The sequence below is a fragment of the Cherax quadricarinatus genome, chromosome 20 (genome assembly GCF_038502225.1).
Source record: "Cherax quadricarinatus isolate ZL_2023a chromosome 20, ASM3850222v1, whole genome shotgun sequence".
NCBI classification, from domain to species: Eukaryota; Metazoa; Arthropoda; class Malacostraca; order Decapoda; family Parastacidae; genus Cherax; species Cherax quadricarinatus.
This window is the reverse complement of record NC_091311.1, coordinates 24,335,508-24,357,690: the sequence shown is the minus strand read 5'-3', so window position 1 is coordinate 24,357,690 and position 22,183 is coordinate 24,335,508. Positions and strand designations below refer to the sequence as shown.

The 22,183-nt window shown below is 39.4% G+C and overlaps 1 protein-coding gene across 1 annotated transcript in view; it reads right to left on the bottom strand.

Annotated features, from left to right (window-relative positions):
- Positions 1 to 22,183, bottom strand: part of LOC128703704 (ral GTPase-activating protein subunit alpha-1) — a 271,349-nt gene that overhangs the window by 10,699 nt on the left and 238,467 nt on the right. Inside the window, exon 15 of the mRNA XM_070086908.1 lies at positions 21,586 to 21,855. Within this exon, the coding sequence (XP_069943009.1) occupies positions 21,586 to 21,855 (270 nt within the window). The remainder of the gene's footprint in view (positions 1 to 21,585; positions 21,856 to 22,183) is intronic.

The following is a 22,183-nucleotide window of genomic DNA, read 5'->3' as shown; positions in this document are numbered from 1 at the left end:
CATGCTCTCTGCCAATCCCTAGGTACCTTACCTTCTTCCATACATTTATTAAATAATTGCACCAACCACTCCAAAACTATATCCCCACCTGCTTTTAACATTTCTATCTTTATCCCATCAATCCCGGCTGCCTTACCCCCTTTCATTTTACCTACTGCCTCACGAACTTCCCCCACACTCACAACTGGCTCTTCCTCACTCCTACAAGATGTTATTCCTCCTTGCCCTATACACGAAATCACAGCTTCCCTATCTTCATCAACATTTAACAATTCCTCAAAATATTCCTTCCATCTTCCCAATACCTCTAACTCTCCATTTAATAACTCTCCTCTCCTATTTTTAACTGACAAATCCATTTGTTCTCTAGGCTTTCTTAACTTGTTAATCTCACTCCAAAACTTTTTCTTATTTTCAACAAAATTTGTTGATAACATCTCACCCACTCTCTCATTTGCTCTCTTTTTACATTGCTTCACCACTCTCTTAACTTCTCCCTTTTTCTCCATATACTCTTCCCTCCTTGCATCACTTCTACTTTGTAAAAACTTCTCATATGCTAACTTTTTCTCCCTTACTACTCTCTTTACATCATCATTCCACCAATCGCTCCTCTTCCCTCCTGCACCCACTTTCCTGTAACCACAAACTTCTGCTGAACACTCTAACACTACATTTTTAAACCTACCCCATACCTCTTCGACCCCATTGCCTATGCTCTCATTAGCCCATCTATCCTCCAATAGCTGTTTATATCTTACCCTAACTGCCTCCTCTTTTAGTTTATAAACCTTCACCTCTCTCTTCCCTGATGCTTCTATTCTCCTTGTATCCCATCTACCTTTTACTCTCAGTGTAGCTACAACTAGAAAGTGATCTGATATATCTGTGGCCCCTCTATAAACATGTACATCCTGAAGTCTACTCAACAGTCTTTTATCTACCAATACATAATCCAACAAACTACTGTCATTTCGCCCTACATCATATCGTGTATACTTATTTATCCTCTTTTTCTTAAAATATGTATTACCTATAACTAAACCCCTTTCTATACAAAGTTCAATCAAAGGGCTCCCATTATCATTTACACCTGGCACCCCAAACTTACCTACCACACCCTCTCTAAAAGTTTCTCCTACTTTAGCATTCAAGTCCCCTACCACAATTACTCTCTCACTTGGTTCAAAGGCTCCTATACATTCACTTAACATCTCCCAAAATCTCTCTCTCTCCTCTGCATTCCTCTCTTCTCCAGGTGCATACACGCTTATTATGACCCACTTCTCGCATCCAACCTTTACTTTAATCCACATAATTCTTGAATTTACACATTCATATTCTCTTTTCTCCTTCCATAACTGATCATTTAACATTACTGCTACCCCTTCCTTTGCTCTAACTCTCTCAGATACTCCAGATTTAATCCCATTTATTTCCCCCCACTGAAACTCTCCTACCCCCTTCAGCTTTGTTTCGCTTAGGGCCAGGACATCCAACTTCTTTTCATTCATAACATCAGCAATCATCTGTTTCTTGTCATCCGCACTACATCCACGCACATTTAAGCAACCCAGTTTTATAAAGTTTTTCTTCTTCTCTTTTTTAGTAATTGTATACAGGAGAAGGGGTTACTAGCCCATTGCTCCCGGCATTTTAGTCGCCTCATACGACACGCATGGCTTACGGAGGAAAGATTCTTTTCCACTTCCCCATGGACAATAGAAGAAATAAAAAAGAACAAGAGCTATTTAGAAAAAGGAGAAAAACCTAGATGTATGTATATATATATATGCATGTGCGTGTCTGTGAAGTGTGACCAAAGTGTAAGTAGGAGTAGCAAGATATCCCTGTTATCTTAGCGTGTTTATGAGACAGAAAAAGAAACCAGCAATCCTACCATCATGCAAAACAGTTACAGGTTTTTGTTTCACAGTCATCTGGCAGGACGGTAGTACTTCCCTGGGTGGTTGCTGTCTACCAACCTACTAAAGCTATAAAATAATTAAAATAATAAGAGTAAAAAAAAAGTTTACCGGGTGAGTGGCATTCGCCGCTGTTGCCATACGCGGCTCATTTTCTGCCAAATTTATGCCTCTATATCTCGGTAAGTACTGACTGCAAAAAAAATTTTGGGGGCTTTAACCCCTTGACTGTCGCAATCCCAAATCCTGAGGCATCTCCTGGTGTCGCAAAATTTCCGAAAAAAAAAAATCTTATAAAATGATAGAGAATCTTTTCCCAATTGTAATGACACCAAAAGAACGAAATATGATGGAAAACTGACGGAATTAGTCTCTCATGATATTTACGAATCGGCGATTTCGCCCACTTTGAGCCCTATTTTTGGCTAATTCCATTGTTCCAGTTGACCAAACTCATAGAATATTTCTTTAGAACTCTATTTTTTCTATTGATTGAGTACAAAAAACTACCCAATAACGTGGTCAGAAATTTGCAATTTGGCCAATTTTGTGGAGAAATTTTCTCCAGGAGGGGGGTATCAGCCCCCTTCAGCCCTTTCAGCCCTTTCAGCCCCTTTCAGCCCTGAGGGGCCAAGCCCTCTCAGAAGGGGCGAGCGTCTTGTTTACTGCTACGGTGAGTAATTGATCACAGATGCTATGCGATGTAGTCAAGTGACCTCTGCTCCTTGCAGCGGTGTTGCAAAGTGTATTTTTATAAGAGACAGTACATCTCTTACTTAGCAGGACAATTAAGGAAAATCCTGCTCCCACTTTATTACCATGGTAAAAATAGTGGACATTGTTGTCTATGCTTAAGACAGCAAGAATCAAACATTCTGCTTTGCTTCATCGAGGAAGTGGCAAGGAAGCAAGGAGTACTAGGTCAGCTTTTTTTTGTGCTGGGGCAGTGACGGCATGGAGCGCTGTGGCGTCTTTCAGATTAACTTTGACTCTACTACGAGTGACACTGACGCCAGGATAACCAACAAAGAACACTGATCTGTGCGTTAGTGTGGACAAAGTGTCTCACAAAACACGATAAACACTTACAGAGAAGTGTGATCAACTTCTTAGTGATATTGTGTGAACAATTATTGATGAACAGTGTAACAACGAGTGTTGCGATCCAACAGAGTGTAGTGCGACATTCTTCAAAGAACACTATTCTTCAATCAACTCAACGGATATCCGGGCATAATTACGGGTCAGATACATATACCCAGGTAAGTGTTCTAACTCATGATGTACTACTATTGACTGCGCAGTTGAGTATAAAGTCGTGAGTTAGAAACTTATCATAAACCCCAGTGATATGCGGACCATTGAGTCCAAACAAGTAGGTATATTGTCAGCCACCAGTGTATGAAATATGCTGACATAACACCCCCTAGGGGTAATTTATATACTTACAAATTATATTTCTTGACAGCCCACGTTGAGATGGTTTCGACAGCTTCTAGACCTCGTCTGCAGGGGCGGCTGCGTAGACGATTTACTGTCTTTTATCAGCTAAGTGTTCATATTTAAATTTATAAATTAAACATAGCTGGTAAGGCCAATATCTTCAACAAATTTCACGGAAATTAAAAAATATGACAATTTCAAAATAGGGTCCAGGATGAACAATGCAGACATTCGTGACTCTAAAATAACATTTTCTTTGTTCATCAGTCATGTCTCCAGGCCCCTCTGATATTACTCTTGCTTTCTATTTTGAATTTTTATTCAAACAAAAAATAGTGTAGATTTACTGTTATGCAGACTAATGCAATATTGTAATAATTCTATAAATAATGACAACCTATTCATGGCTGCATATTAGAATGGCTACTTGGACATTTATTGGAAAATGACATCATTTGTTTACTTTTGAACATCGGCAAAAAGCAAACATTTCCCCTACTTTGAGCTCCATTTCAAGGTTCTTTTCATAGTAAAACCAATCAAAATCACCTCTATTTCTTGGTTTCATTCTATCAAATGAGACCAAGAAAACGAGAATACAACCATAAATACTATACGAAAATAGACCACAAAGTCGGCATTCTAATTAAAAAAATGGTCGGAGTTTTTTTTTTCTCATTATGCAATGTGTGCTGCAGGATTCTTTTTATATGGTGCACACTGACCATAGAGACCCATTCTCTCACATGTGGGCCTACCATCTTTCTCCTGCTTGATTTGAAATCACTAGAATTTATGAGTATATATGCGCCAAAAACGGTGGTTTGTAAGACTTATATAAACGACCGAAACAGTCAAAGGGTTAACGTTAACCCTTCAGGGTCCAAGGCCAAAATCTGAAGTGGTGCTCCAGTGTCCAAGAAAAAAAAATCTTACAGAATTAAAGAGTATATTTTTGTGAAGGTAATAAGACAAAAAAAAAAAATCTGATCAGTACTTACCGAGATACAGCGGCAGGAAGTTGACCCAAAATGACCGGGTGGCGGCAACATCAGTGACTTCCGCAAAATCCCATTTTTTTATTTTACGTTTTTTTATACTTTTTTTCTTTTCTTTTCTAATTTTTTCTTATTCTAAAAGCATTTGTGGCCTGTGAGACCAGTATAATGTATATTGTATAAGTGTACACTCATTGTATTCAACACAATACCTGCACTAATTTATCATTATACTGCTTAGAAAACTTGTTTACAAGTTTATTGTAAACAAAATGATGAAAATATTAGTGTGGTTATTGTGTTGAATACAACGGTACCATATAGTATCATATGGTGCAATGGTACCATATGGTACAATGGCACCATATGATACAATGGTACCATATTGTACAACATGGTACAATAGCACATGATAAATGGTACCATATGATACAATGGTACCATACAGTACAATGGCACCATTTGGTACAATGGTACCATGGTACCATATGGTGCAATGGTACCTTATGGTACCATATGGTGTAATGGTACCATATGGTACAATATGATGCAATAGTACAATATGGTACATTGTATCATACAGTACAATGATACCATATGGTTCATTGTACCATGTGGTACTGCTGTATTCAACACAATAAACACACTAATATTTTCATTATTATTTTGTTTACAATAGTTGTTTACAACAAAAATATGCAAAAATGTTGTATATTAGTAATGTTCTATTATATATTTACAAGTGTACAGGAACTTGACATGTTCCTTGAGGGGGATGACAACACTTTGTCTCAGAAACTGCGGAGTCAGTAGCTAGCTTGCGTCGCCACTCACTCAGTCTTGGCTGGTGTCTCATGCCACAAACACCTATTGACCCATATTGTTTCATTCCATGGAACAATGCACTTCTCCAGACTGAGGGACTGACCACCTCAAAACTTTAAGGGTGATGGACTGATTACATCGTCTTCAAGTATCTTCTGCTTCTATCAACTTTTCTGTACTCGACTGAAGAAGCCTACTGTGTAGGCGAAACGTTTCGAAATAAAGATACCTAACTGTTGCATGTGTGTCTTACCTAACAACCTGTTGGTATTTTATACCATTTTAATGTTCAACCTATTGACCATATGGTACACAGTATCATATGGAACAGGGTACCATATGGTACATTGTACTATATGGTATAGGGTACCATGCAGTGCAGGGTACCATATGGTGCAGGGTACCATATGGCACAGGGTACCATATGGCACAGGGTACCATATGGTACAGAGTACCAAACAGTACAGGACACCATATGGTACAGATACAGGGATAACTATGGAAATAAGTCACCCTGACTTTTTTGGGTTATCCTAGGATTTTATACATATGCTGCTATGTATGCTAATCTATGTAATTGTATTTCTGTACACCTGAATAAATTTACTCAAGTGCATGTGGCATCATAAGTAAGTTTATTTAGTTATACACAAATAAAGTTACATAGAATATCATACTTAGCAGCATATATTTGGAGAACCTAGGATAACCCAAAAAAGTCAGACAGACTTATTTCCATTAGGGTCCCTGTACCATATGGTATAATGTACCATATGGTACCACTCTACCATACAATACCATTGTACCATACACCATTGTATGACATGGCACCATTGTACCATATGGTACCATTGTACCATATGGTACCATTGTACCATATGGCACAATGGTATCATATGGTTCAAAACTGTAGAATTCGTCTTCATCTCCACTTCCATCAGTCTTAGAACTGTAAGTTGTGAAGAGGAGAGTCAGAATTCACCCGGAGAGTGAGTGGGGAGTGAGAGCTTCCTTGCCGCCAGGCACAATGAACAAAGCTACTTTGCCGGCGTTCCCACAATGCCATGCGGGTGTCCAGATATTTTCTATGGTGTGCACACTGACCACCCAGACCCATTCTCTCAGATGTAGGCCTAAGAGCCTTCTTGCGCTAAATTTGACGCTGCTAGAATTTTGGCATAGATTTACGGTTTGGACCCTGAATGTAAAGCCGTAGATCTACGGGGCAGACCCTGAAAGGGTTAAACAATCAGAAAAATAATCTTAACATTTTCATAAGAAAAAAAAAATTTCGAATATTTTTCGACACCAGGAGACGCTTCAGGTTTTGAGGTTTTGATAGTCAATGGGTTAACCCTTTGAGGGTCCAAGCCATAGATCTACACCATGAGCTCAGCTCACTCAGATAAGCTCTGATCGGTAAATTTGGGCCTAGATATGAGAAAATGCATCTATGTGGTAAGTTTGCACCATATGAAGAAAATTCTGAAGCACAGAGTACATAATGAGAAAAAAAAAACTGCAACTGTGTTTTTGGATTAAAACAACAGTGTACTTTCATGTGGTTATTATATTTGTATTCACAGTTTCTTGGTCTCATTTGATTGAATGGAAGATATGTTACAGAAATAGAGATGGTTTTGATTGTTTTTAGTACTGAAAATAGCTTGTAAATGAGCTCAAAGTAACGGAAATGTTTGATTTTTGCTGATTTTCAAGAGTAAACAAATCACACCATGCATCCAATATATGCCAACTGGTTGGCCTAATGTATGTTTACAAATGCACTGATAGTGTTTATACAATTTTTACAATATTGCCAAAGAGCAATTCATCTATTTTTTGGTGTGAATAAAAATTCTTTATGTAAATAAAAGATCAAGATGGAATTCATCTGTAAAGCCTGGAAACATAACTAATAAACAGAGAAAATGTTATTTTACCCTTTGACTGTCGAAGGGCCCAATCCTGAAGTGTCTCCTGGTGTCGCAAAATATTCGAAAAAAAAAATTATTTTTTCTTATGAAAATGTTAAGATTATTTTTCTGATTGTTTTAGTCCCCAAAAAAAAATTTTCCCATCAGTACTTACCGAGATATAGAGTCCTGAAGTTTGCTGAAATTGATCTGCTGGTGGCAACAGCGGCGACTGCCGCTCACCCGGTAAACTTTTATTTACTTGTATTCGATGGTTTCTTGTTTTTTTCACTATTTTATTTTTTCACATAACTTTTGTGGCCTGTGAGACCAAATTATTGTGCAATGTTCAAATATACACTCGTTGAATGTAACACAATTATAGCAAAAACACTCGTATCATTATAATGTTGCTAAAACTTGTTTACACAAACAAACAATGTAAACAAATGTTTATTACGATTGTTTTATAATATATATACATATGTACAATCACTGGACACTTTATTAGAAGTGCTGCAGCTTGTGGAATTCTTTGAAACATGGGTATAAGCACAATGGTGTCTTACACTCCTCACACATAAAACGAGTGTCTCTGCGTTTTTGTGGGCGTTTTGTGGTATGTCCACAGACAAAACACCTCTTCTGAGCATTTTTCTTGGCAGTAGTAGCTGGCAGTGGTATGGGGTAGTGATCACCAGGCCTCAGACGAGAGGACATGTGTTGATAATTTCGTGGGCGCTGGTCTATTGCAGGTGTTGTTTCTTGGTACTTGAATATTATTTGTCTGATGACTGACAAACAAAATTCACCATATTTGGGTTTGTTCTTGGTCTTCAACTTATACATATTATAAGCATTCAGCATGGAAATGTCAAGAAGATGGAAAAACAGTTTTATGTACCACTTATAACTCTTGCGAACACAGTCAGCAAACCCAATCTGCATGTCACATTTGTCCACTAAGCGCATATTGGGGTTGTAATCCATCACAGCTGCAGGTTTTACAATAGGTTCATTGGTCTCTCTATTCTGCTTGCCAGTGTCTACCATTTCGTGTCGGTGAACTGATGTCAGCAGTGTGACATCACGTTTGTCATGCCACCGAAATGCCATGATGTCATTGGCAGCAAACACCTGCACTTCACCTCTACGACTGCCAGTTTCGAACCTAGGCATATGTTTACGATTTCTACGCACTGTGCCACACACATCTGTCATGTTCATACGCAAGAAATCACTGAGTATAGGGCTTGTGTACCAGTTGTCAGTATATAAAATATGCCCCTTACCAAGATATGGCTCCATCATTGTTCTAACCACATCACCAGAGATACCCAGTAACTTCCTGGTATCTTCCATTGTTTTACCGCCAGTGTACACAATTATATCCAAAACCAGACCAGTTTTGCAATCACACAGAACAAATAACTTTATACCAAAGCGTTTCCTCTTGCTTGGTATATACTGCTTGAATGAGAGTCTTCCTTTGAACAAAATCAAAGACTCGTCAATAACAAGCTTCCTGAAGGGATAAAAATACATACAGCACTTTTGTTTCAGGTACATAAACACACGTCTGATCTTATATAACCTGTCGCTTCTGTCAGGCCTGGTTTTGTCTGAAAAGTGTAACATACGTAACAGTAACACAAATCTATTCACTGGTATAATGTCACTGAAAGCAGAGGTTGAAATCAGGCGGTCTGTCGCCCAGTATGTGTTGACACTATGCTTATACACATGTGGCATAAGCATTATTGTGGCAAAGAACAGATACATCTCTGCCACAGTTGTGTCCTTCCACTGGTGTAGGCGTGATCTTGGTGACAGAATAGTGTTTGCCATGGTGTACTCATAGTATGTATTGCTTTCCCTAACAATAATGTCCATTAGGGGTTCATCGAAGAACAACTAAAAGCATTCCAGTTCAGTGGGATTGTTCCCAAGTGTACATGATGGCCGTATTCCACTTTGTCCTCCATCAAAGTCATGGGGATTGGGAACAAACTCGTCATCTTGCTGCCAATCCCAGATGCGGTCAGCTGGTGCGTTCTGGATATTGTAATGTCGTTGTGGTTGTGCAGGTTGTGGTTGTGGTTGTGAGAGTGTGGGGTCGGCCGAGGCTGGTTTTAGTTGTGCAGAGTCAGCAGCGCGGGCACTAGCATGGCCCGCTGCTGGTGTCACATGACTCATGCCACCGTCACTATCACCACCACCGCCTGCTGCCTCACTCACATCATTTATACCCATCGTAACAATATCGTCATCTTCACTATCAGGACATGGTGTAGGGCCACGGGATGTGCTCCGAGATGTACTCCTTCCTCTTGGAAGAGCATATGGCACACTACCAGACCGCATGCGACGTCGTATATACTGCCGCTTCACTGGGGAATATTCACCCTCACTGTCACAACTAGAAGTGCTTTCAATAACCTTGAAATCACTATCACTATCACTTACACTGCTCACATCCGAGTCTTGTACACGGGCAAATAGTTTCCTCTTTCGTCCTGGTACAGGTGAACATGAACGAGCCGGCCCAGCACCAGAGGTGGATGGTTGTGGGTCATCTGGGTTTTCATCACTAATTATGTTATCCTGGGTAATTTTCTCGGTCACACCCGCTTCAAAACCAGGGAATTCACTTTCACTGACACTATGATCACTGTTTGAGCTATCACTTGGGAACAAAAGACCTCCAATCCGCTGAGGAGTAAGGAACTTCTTACCGCGAGGCATGGTGAAAATGGACTACCAAGATGGCGTTCCCACAATGCACCACTGAATCCCAGATTTTTTTCACAGGGTGCACACCGACCACTGAGACCCATTCTCTCTCGTGTAGGCCTACCAGCCCTCTCCCGCTTGATTTGAAGCCGCTAGAATTTATGCGTATAGATACATCAAACACGGTATCTCCCATGACGTACATATACGACCGCGACAGTCAAAGGGTTTAGTGCCAGGAATGCCTGCACTGTTTATTCTGGATGCTGTTTTGAAATTAGAATATTCTGAACTTTGTGTGAAATTGGCAAAATTACCAATTTCTGATCACTTTATTGGGTAGTTGAAATAGTTGATTGGGCAGTTTCATGTGCTCAATCGATAAAATGGAAGTAATATTAACAAAATAGCTAAGAATTTGGTTGACTGGAATATTGCAATTGGTCTAAAATAGGAGTCAAAGTGGGCAAAATTGCCGATGTGTAAATATCGCTGACAGAGCAACATTTGCGATAGTGTAATTTCATCAGTTTTCCACCAAATTTCATATTTTTTTGTTTTATTACCTTCAGAAAAAGATTCTCTACCATTTCATAAGGTAATTTTTTTTTTTAATTCTTGGACTCCGTGGACAAGGTGTAGATCTACAGCTTGTAACCTGAAAGGGTTAAAGACAAATAGCATGAACAAATAGAATATTCAATTCTCTTGTATTCATTGTAAACTTGCCTAATGACCATATGAACAAATTTACTGCACTGTTGTTGCCTTATTAACCCTTTCAGGGTCCGTGCAATAGATCTACGGCTTTACATTCAGGGTCCAAACCGTAGATCTACACCATGAGTTCAGCTCACTCTGATAAGCTGTGAGCAGTAAATTTGAGCCTAGATATGAGAGAATACATCTATATGGTATGTGTGCACCACATAAAACAAATCCTGCAGCACACAGTGCATAATGAGAGAAAAAAAACTGAGACCGTAACTTTTTATTAAAACAGCGACTTTACAGTGTTATTTCGTAGGTTTTTTATAGTTATATTTGCAATTTCTTGGTCTCATTTGATAGAATGGAAAATATACTACAGAAACAGAGATGATTTTGATTGGTTTTATTACTGGAAATGGCTTGAAACTGAGCTCAAAGTAACAGAAATGTTACATTTTTGCAAATGTTCAAGAGTAAACAAATGACCTCACAAGTCTAATATATGACAGCTGGTGGGTCTAATATACATTCACAAATGTGGTGATATTATTTATACAATTATTAGAGTATTGCATAACAATAAATCTTCTATTTTTTGGTTTGAATAAAAATTCATTATGTGAATAAAAAATAAAAATGGAATTCATTTGTAAAGCCTGAAAATGTAACTAATGAACAGAGGAAATGTTAGTTTAGTGCCAGGAATGCCTGCATTGTTTATTCTGGACCCTATTTTGAAATTGGAATATTTTGAACTTTGCATTAAATTGGCCAAATTACCAATTTCCGGTCACTTTATTTTGATGTTCAAACAGTTGACTTAGCGATTTCTTGTGCTCAATCGATAGAATAGAAGTAATACTAGTGAAATAGCTAAGAATTTGGTTGACTGGAATACTGTAATTGGCCTAAAATGGGAGTCAAAGTCGGCAAAATCGCCGATGCGTAAATATCGCCGACACATCAAAATTCGCGAGAGCATAATTTCGTCAATTTTCCATCAAATTTCATACTTTTTGTTTTATTACCTTCAGAAAAAGATTCTCTACCGTTTCAAAAGAAAAAAATAACAAAATTATTTTTTGAAAATTCTTGGACCCTGGTGCACACTTTGAAATTTGGCCTCTGGACCCTGAAAGGGTTAATCTTAAGTTAGTCTTAAGGTTGCCCAAAATGTTCAGCATATAAAGGGGCTTTTGGTATGTACACTCAATTGTTATACTCCTTTGTACAAACATGTATCATGCTGAAATATAGTTTTTTTTTTTTTTAATGCATCGGTTGTTTCCCACTGAGGCAGGGTGACCCAAAAAGAAACAAAAAACTTTCATCATCATTCAACACTATCACCATCACTCATACATAATCACTGTCTTTGCAGAGGCACTCAGATATGACAGTTAAAATGTTCCTCCAAACTGCCAATATCCCAAACCCTCTTTTAACACTTAAACTGTCCAAACGTAGATCTACGTTCACTTGTGTGGTGCTCCGAATATTTTGAAAAACAATTTTTTTTACTCTTAAAATGGAGAGCACATTTTTCTACATGTTATAGGATTAACCCTTAAACGATCCAAACGTATATATACGTTTTTTCAACATCTGAAAGTATGTAAAAAAATGTAGATCTTCTTTTTTGTTTTACATTTGAAAACGTGTAAAAAAAACTTTTATCTACATTTTTTTGGTTATATTTGAAAATATGTAAAAAAAAGTAGATCTACTTTTGTAGCACTATGAATTTGAACGTCAATCTCTTTGGACCGTTTAAGGGTTAAAAAAAAAAAATTTAGGGTCAGTACTTACCGAGATATAAGACATGAAGTTTGCTCTGGATGCTCACCTGATGGCAACATCAACTCCTGCTGCTTGCAGAAGTGTTGCCGATATACCTTTTTTTCTCGTTTTTATTTTAATTTATATATTTTTCCATGTTCTGATTATTACAATTTATAATAGTTCTTGTAATTTCATAACCAATCTTTGTTCTGACATTAATATTAGGTATGGAAATTGTGCTCAAATAGTCACAATCACATTGACAGGTGAACATTTACACCTGCTTGGGTTATTTACTATTGTCTAGAAATATATACAAAGCATTTATAGGTCCCAGCAATGTTTTAGATACCCTGGCGTATACCTTGAAGCATGGTGTTATGAAAGGCATCCCTATGCTGTTGACAGCCAAGTGACATCTGATAAATGCCCACTGCTCCAGCTAATCCTCTCTGTATTTGTTATCACTGTCACACACAAACATGTCTTGTCTCTCTGTCTATTTATGCCTCTCTGTCTGTCTGTCAGTCTGTCTATCTGTCTGTCTATCTTTGCTGGAATTTTTGGGTTATCTTAGGTAATTTACACTATGTATAATAACTGTACTTATGTGTGCATGTGAGAGAGACATAAATAGACAGACAGAGACAGATACAGAGATATAGATAGACAGACAGCCAAAGCCAGCCAGCCGGCCAGCCTGCCGAATACATAAGAACATAAGAAAGAACACTGCAGCAGGCCTACTGGCCCATGCAAGGCAGGTACATGTCACCCTTCCCCCCTCCGGCTTAGACCAATGACCCACCTAGTCAGGTCACATCCACTGAAGGAAGGAGCATGACATCAGACCTAGTAGCACAAGCTGGTCAGGTCCAACTCACACCCACCCACACTCACTCATGTATTTATCTAACCTATTTTTACTTTCCTCTTAAAATGGAAGTGTTAATGTGACATGGCATCAGTGATTCCCTAGTGTTTGCCATGCTATTTGCTCTAGCTGGTGCTCAATTTAACTGGTGCTCCCACAAGGTACTAAGTGCTCCCAAATTTTTTTAATATTACACGCACTGAGTGCACAGACCCATTCTTTCATGTCTGGGCGACTCAAGCCTATTGTACTAAATTTGAAGGAATGAAAAATAAAACACTGATCTACGTTTGGAGTGCTAGGCGTGCAAACGTAGATCTACATTTGGACAGTTTAAGGGTTAAAGTGCAGGCATTGTACTTCCCATCTCCAGGATTCAAGTCTGGCTAACCGGTTTCCTTGAATCCCTTCACAAAATATTACCCTGCACACACTCCAACAGCTTGTCAGGTCCCAAAAATCGTTCATCTCCATTCACTCCTGACACGCTCATGCACACTTGCTGGAAGTCCAAGCCCCTCACCCACAAAACCTCCTTTACTCCCCCTCCCTCTAACCTTATTAAGGGCATCCCCTACCCCACCTTCCTTCCCCTACAGATTTACAGTATATGCTCTCCAAGTCATTCTACTTTGTTCCATTCTCTCTAAATGACTAAACCACCTCAACAACCCCTCTTCAGCCTTCTGACTAATACTTTTAGTAACTCCACACCTCCTCCTAATTTCCGCACTACGAATTCTCTGCAAAGTACTTACACCACACATTGCCCTTATTATAAGAACATAAGAATGGAGGAACACTGCAAAAGGCCTACTGGCCCATATAAGGCAGGTCCTTATCAAAACCACCCCTACCCAAAGCTACCCAGAATTTACTCCCATACCCAATGACACCAATCAAACCCAGCCCCTCCCACTCATATATTTGTCCAATCTACTTTTAAAGCTACCCAAAGTCCTAGCCTCTATCACCCTACTCAGAAGATTGTTCCAAGCATCCACAACTCTGTTCGAAAACCAGTACTTACCTACATCTTTTTTTAATTTAAATTTATCCAACTTAAATCCATTATTTCTGGTTTTTACCTGGATCAACACTCTCAGTACTTTATTAATATCACCATTGTTTATGCCCATCATCCACTTATACACTTCGATGATATCTCCCCTCATTCTATGTCTCTCCAGAGAGTGGAGAATCAAGTCTATCTTCATATGGGAGATTTCTTATACAGTAAATAATTTTTAGTCATTATTTATACAGTAAATAATTTTTAGTCATTCTTCTCTGTATGTTCTCCAATGAGTCTATATCCATCCTGTAGTAAGGAAACCAAAACTGAGTGGCATAATCCAAATGAAGCCTCACTAGTGATGCACAGAGCTGTAAAATAACTTTTGCACTTCTTGTTATTTAAGAACATAAGAAGAACATAAGAAAGAAGGAACACTGCAACAGGCCTACTGACCCATGTGGAGCAGGTCCATGTGTTCCCCCCCCCGGATTAGACCAATGACCCACCCAGTCTGGTCATCCCCACTCAAGGATGGAGCACTGTACCAGATCCAGCAGCACAAGCTAGTCAGGTCCAACTCACACCCACCCACACCCACTCATGTATTTATCTAACCTATTTTTAAAACTACACAACGTTTTAGCCTCAATAACTGTACTTGGGAGCTTGTTCCACTCATCCACAACTCTATTACCAAACCAATGCTTTCCTATATCCTTCCTGAATCTGAATTTTTCCAACTTGAAACCATTGCTGCAAGTCCTGTCTTGGTTGGAAATTTTCAGCACACTATTTACATCCCCTTTATTTATTCCTGTTTTCCATTAATACACCTCGATCATATCCCCCTAATTCTACACCTTTAAATCCTAGTAATCTGTTAGCCTTACTGCACACAGGCATTGCTGTCTTGGCTTTAGACTCTGCTTACCATGACTCCCAAGTCTTTTTCACATTCTGTATGATCAAGCTCTACTTCACCTAGTTTATAACTTCAAGGGTTTTTTTCATTATCAAAGACTAGTACTTTACACTTGTCCACACTGAACTTCATCTGCCATTTTTCAGACCAAGACATTAATTTGTCCAAATCCTCTTGGAGTTCATTGGTATCCTCCTCAGAATGAATCATACGGCCTATTTTTGAATCAGCAAATTTGCTCATGTCACTTGTAATTCCTTCATCAGTGCTAAATACTCAGCACTCACATACTCAATTATGTATTCCAATATCATAATTTCAACAATTACTTTTGAACCTTTTATCCATTGTCGACAGGAATATAATTGAATCATTGTTTTCACAAAAAGCATTTTTGAATACAGTGGACCCCGCATACCGATGGCATCACATAGCGATTAATCCGCATACTGCTTGCTTTAATCGCCAAAATTTTGCCTCACATACCGCTTAAAAACCCGCTCACCGATTTTCGTCCGAGACGCGTCCAATGTGCGGCCTGAGCCACGCTCACATGTTCCGCCGGTGGCATTGTTTACCAGCCAGCCTCCGCGGTAACATCCAAGCATACAATCGGAATATTTCGTATTATTACAGTGTTTTCGGTGCTTTTTCTGGAAAATAAGTGACCATGGGCCCCAAGAAAGCTTCTAGTGCCAACCCTACAGCAATAAGGGTGAGAATTACAATAGAGATGAAGAAAAAGATCATTGATAAGCATGAAAGTGGAGTGCGTGTCTCCGAGCTGGCCAGGTTGTATAATAAACCCCAATCAACCATCGCTACTATTGGTGGTACAGCTGCTGCTGCTGCTGCACTGTCAGCTGCTGCTGCTGCTGTAGCATCGTCTGCTGCTGCTGTAACATCGTCTGTTGCTGCTGTAGCGTCGTCTGTTGCTGCTGTACCACCGTCAGCTGCTGCTGCTGCTGTAGCATCGTCTGCTGCTGCTGTAACATCGTCTGTTGCTGCTGTAGCATCGTCTGTTGCTGCTGTACCACCGTCAGCTGCTGCTGCTGCTGTAGCATCGTCTGCTGCTGCTGTAACATCGTCTGTTGCTGCTGTAGCATCGTCTGCTGCTGCTGTAGCATCGTCTGTTGCTGCTGTACCACCGTCAGCTGCTGCTGCTGCTGCTGTAGCACCGTTGTTGGTGTGGCTTATTGAGAATACCAAGAAATAATTAACCCCAGAGGATTTGCCACCCAGGATAACCCAAAAAAGTCAGTGTCATCGAAGACTGTCTAACTTATTTCCATTGGGGTCCTTAATCTTGTCTCCCAGGATGCAACCCACACAAGTCGAATAACACCCAGGATGCAACCCACACCAGTCGACTAACACCCAGGTGAACAGGGAAAAATGCCTGGAACTAGTGCTCATATTGGTGAATTTAAAGCCAGCAAAGGTTGGTTTGAGAGATTTAAGAATCGTAGTGGCATACACAGTGTGATAAGGCATGTTCTGGAAGAAAATACCAAACAGGACCTACAGTACTCAGGAGGAAAAGGCACTCCCAGGACACAGTGTCTCAACAGTCATTGCTGCATCTTCAATAAAGGTAAGTGTCATTTATTCTTCATTTAGTAGACTAGTACATGCACAATATATACTGTGCATGTACTACTCTACTATTGTGCATGTATCCTTCTCTTTGTGTGTGGGAAAATGTATATTTCATGTGGTAAAAATTTTTTTTTTTCATACTTTTGGGTGTCTTGCACGGATTAATTTTATTTCCATTATTTCTTATGGGGAAAATTCATTCACATACCGATTATTTCGCATAACAATTACCCCTCTTGCACGGATTAAAATCGTTATGCGGGGGTCCACTGTATATGAATATATCTTTTGTCTTATATAAATTAGATTCACTTATAATTAATAATCTACTGTACAATTAAGATATAATTAATATTCTACTGTACAACTTTGATATAATTCTTAGTGTTAAGTAGCCAATAATGTTAAGTTGGCCAATAATGCCTAGGCATAACAGAGGCTCTCTCTGCATTGCAACCCATTATTGTAAATACATAATCTCAATGTACTATTTGCCAAGACATAAATTAATAAATAAATAAATAAATAAATAAATAAATAAATAAATAAATAAATAAATAAATAAAGGTCATTAACCCTTTCAGGGTCCAGAGGCCAAATTTCAAAGTGCACACCAGGGTCCAAGAAGTTTCAAAAACTAATTTTGTTACTTTTTCTTATGAAATGGTAGAGAATCTCTTTCTGAAGGTAATAAAACAAAAAGTACGAAATTTGATGTAAAACTAACGAAATTATGCTCTCGCGAATTTTGATATATCGGCAATATTTATGCATCAGCGATTTTGCCAACTTTGACTCCCATTTTAGTATTCCAGTCAACCAAATTCTTAGCTATTTCACTAGTATTACTTCTATTCTATCAAATGACCAAAAGAAATCGCCAAGTCAACTGTTTCAACAACAAAATAAAGTGACCGGAAATTGGTAATTTGGCCAATTTAATGCAAAGTTCAAAATACTCCAATTTCAAAATAGGGTCTAGAACAAACAATGCAGGCATTCCTGGCATTAAACTAACATTTCCTCTGTTCATTAGTTATGTTTTCAGGCTTTACAAATGAATTCCATTTTGATTTTTTATTCACACAATTAATTTTTATTCAAACCAAAAAATAGAAGATTTATTGTTATGCAATACTGTAATAATTGTATAAATAATATCACCACATTTGTGAATGTATATCAAACCCACCAGCTGTCATATTAGACTTGTGAGGTCATTTGTTTACTCTTGAACATCGGCCAAAATTTAACATTTCTGCTACTTTGAGCTCAGTTTCAAGCTATTTCCAGTACTAAAAACCAATCAAAATCATCTCTATTTCTGTAGTATATCTTCCATTCTATTAAATGAGACCAAGGAATTACAAATACAACTTTAAAAAACATACAAAAAACACTGCAAAGTCAGGTACATGTCACCACCGCCCCCCCCTCTCCGGCTCAGACCAATGACACACCTAGTCAGGTCACATCCATTGAAGGAAGGAGCATGACATCAGACCTAGTAGCACAAGCTAGTCAGGTCCAACTCACGCCTACCCACACTCACTCATTTTTTATTATTATTTTTTTTATTATCACACTGGCCGATTCCCACCAAGGCAGGGTGGCCCGAAAAAGAAAAACTTTCACCATCATTCACTCCATCACTGTCTTGCCAGAAGGGTGCTTTACACTACAGTTTTTAAACTGCAACATTAACACCCCTCCTTCAGAGTGCAGGCACTGTACTTCCCATCTCCAGGACTCAAGTCCGGCCTGCCGGTTTCCCTGAACCCCTTCATAAATGTTACTTTGCTCACACTCCAACAGCACGTCAAGTATTAAAAACCATTTGTCTCCATTCACTCCTATCAAACACGCTCACGCATGCCTGCTGGAAGTCCAAGCCCCTCGCACACAAAACCTCCTTTACCCCCTCCCTCAAACCTTTCCTAGGCAGACCCCTACTCCGCCTTCCTTCCACTATAGACTGATACACTCTTGAAATCACTCTGTTTCGCTCCATTCTCTCTACATGTCCGAACCACCTCAACAACCCTTTCTCAGCCCTCTGGACAACAGTTTTGGTAATCCCGCACCTCCTCCTAACTTCCAAACTACGAATTCTCTGCATTATATTCACACCACACATTGCCCTCAGACATGACATCTCCACTGCCTCCAGCTTTCTCCTCGCTGCAACATTCATCACCCATGCTTCACACCCATATAAGAGCGTTGGTAAAACTATACTCTCATACATTCCCCTCTTTGCCTCCAAGGACAAAGTTCTTTGTCTCCACAGACTCCTAAGTGCACCACTCACCCTTTCCCCCTCATCAATTCTATGATTCACCTCATCTTTCATAGACCCATCCGCTGACATGTCCACTCCCAAATATCTGAATACATTTACCTCCTCCATACTCTCTCCCTCCAATCTGATATCCAATCTTTCATCACCTAATCTTTTTGTTATCCTCATAAACTTACTCTTTCCTGTATTCACTTTTAATTTTCTTCTTTTGCACACCCTACCAAACTCATCCACCAATCTCTGCAACTTCTCTTCAGAATCTCTCAAGAGCACAGTGTCATCAGCAAAGACCAACTGTGACAACTCCCACTTTATGTGTGATTCTTTATCTTTTAACTCCACGCCTCTTGCTAAGACCCATGCATTCACTTCTCTTACAACCCCATCTATAAATATATTAAACAACCACGGTGACATCACACATCCTTGTCTAAGGCCTACTTCTACTGGGAAATAATTTCCCTCTTTCCTACATACTCTAACTTGAGCCTCACTATCCTCGTAAAAACTCTTCACTGCTTTCAGTAACCTACCTCTTACACCATACACCTGCAACATCTGCCACATTGCCCCTCTATCCACCCTGTCATACTTCTTTTCCAAATCCATAAATGCCACAAAGACCTCTTTAGCCTCATCTAAATACTGTTCACTTATATGTTTCACTGTAAACACCTGGTGCACACACCCCCTACCTTTCCTAAAGCCTCCTTGTTCATCTGCTATCCTTTTCTCCGTCTTACTCTTAATTCTTTCAATAATAACTCTACCATACACTTTACCAGGTACACTCAACAGACTTATCCCCCTATAATTTTTGCACTCTCTTTTGTCCCCTTTGGCATGCTCTCTGCCAATCCCTAGGTACCTTACCTTCTTCCATACATTTATTAAATAATTGCACCAACCACTCCAAAACTATATCCCCACCTGCTTTTAACATTTCTATCTTTATCCCATCAATCCCAGCTGCCTTACCCCCTTTCATTTTACTTACTGCCTCACGAACTTCCCCCACACTCACAACTGGCTCTTCCTCACTCCTACAAGATGTTATTCCTCCTTGCCCTATACACGAAATCACAGCTTCCCTATCTTCATCAACATTTAACAATTCCTCAAAATATTCCCTCCATCTTCCCAATACCTCTAACTCTCCATTTAATAACTCTCCTCTCCTATTTTTAACTGACAAATCCATTTGTTCTCTAGGCTTCCTTAACTTGTTAATCTCACTCCAAAACTTTTTCTTATTTTCAACAAAATTTGTTGATAACATCTCACCCACTCTCTCATTTGCTCTCTTTTTACATTGCTTCACCACTCTCTTAACCTCTCTCTTTTTCTCCATATACTCTTTGCTCCTTGCATCACTTCTACTTTGTAAAAACTTCTCATATGCTAACTTTTTCTCCCTTACTACTCTCTTTATATCATCATTCCACCAATCGCTCCTCTTCCCTCCCACACCCACTTTCCTGTAACCACAAACTTCTGCTGAACACTCTAACACTACATTTTTAAGCCTACCCCATACCTCTTCGACCCCATTGCCTATGCTCTCATTAGCCCATCTATCCTCCAATAGCTGTTTATATCTTACCCTAACTGCCTCCTCTTTTAGTTTATAAACGTTCACCTCTCTCTTCCCTGATGCTTCTATTCCCCTTGTATCCCATCTACCTTTTACTCTCAGTGTAGCTACAACTATAAAGTGATCTGATATATCTGTGGCCCCTCTATAAACATGTACACTCACTCATGTATTTATCTAACCTATTTTTACTTTCCTCTTAAAATGGGAGTGTTAATGCAACATGGCATCAGTGAATCCCTAGTGTTTGCCATGCTATTTGCTCTAGCTGGTGCTCAATTGAACTAGTGCTACCACAAGGTACTAAGTGCTCCCAGATTTTTTTAATAGTGCACACACCGAGTGCACAGACCCATTCTTTCATGTCTAGGCGACTCAAGCCTATTGTGCCAAATTCAAAAGAATGAAAAATAAAATGTTGATCTTCGTTTGGAGCAATACGCATGCAAACGTAGATCTACGTTTGGACAGTTTAAAGGTTAATACATTCAATAATTTTTTTTTTTCAACATGTCGGCCATCTCCCACCGAAGCAGGGTGACCCAAAAAATAAACACTTTCACCATTATTCACATATAACCACTGTCTTTGCAGAGGAACCCAGATACAACAGTTTAGATGTCAATCCTAACAGCCAATATCCCAAATCCTTCCTTTACAGTGCAGGCATTGTATTTCCCACCTCCAGGACTAAAGTCCAGCTAACCAGTTTCCCTGAATTCCTTCACAAAATATCACCCTGCTCAACACTCCAACAGTTCGTCAAGTCCCAAAAAATTCATCTCCATTCACTCCTAATACACTCACATATGCCCGCTGCATGCCCAAGCCCAACCTGGAAATATTTATTGGTTCAGAAAGCAAAATAAGACACCAAATAATTATTTGCTGTACAAATAATTAAAAAACATTAACACAAAAGGCATACAAATACATCACTTACCATGTGAACGAACTCTTTCAGGCCGCCTCCTCACTATGAGGCTCGACTCTGACAAGGAGCGTGTGAGTCGCCTACCAAGTCCTGGGTGAGGCGAATGATGGGCATGATGGTGATCATGGTGGTGATTGTGAGAGGGATGAGAGTGGTCACTAGAAGAGTGGTGTGGAGATAGCTTGGGACTACTGCCACTGCCACAAGCACCAGCCTTGAGAGATCCTCCACCCACGCTGCCGCGGCGTTTACGAGAAAATGGACTGCGCTCGTTGCTCCCTGTTGAGTAATTATACTTTGACAGGCCAGAATCAATACACATTTAAACACTAAGTAAATTAACAAAGTAAATTTTCAAATTATTAAATTTGAAGAGGTCACCAGACATAACTGTTTGTGACTTCTTTCTTTGGGGGCATGTGAAGAGCACAGGTTAGGTACAACCACTACCTGCAACCCTGGAGGAGCTGAAAATTTCGATCACTGTAGCAGTTTGCATAACACCAGATATGCTGCAGAGTGTCTGGACCAAACTGGACTATAGCATCGATGTTTGCCGAGCAACCACAGGGAAGCACATTGAGTGCCTTTAATGCTACCTTATGCC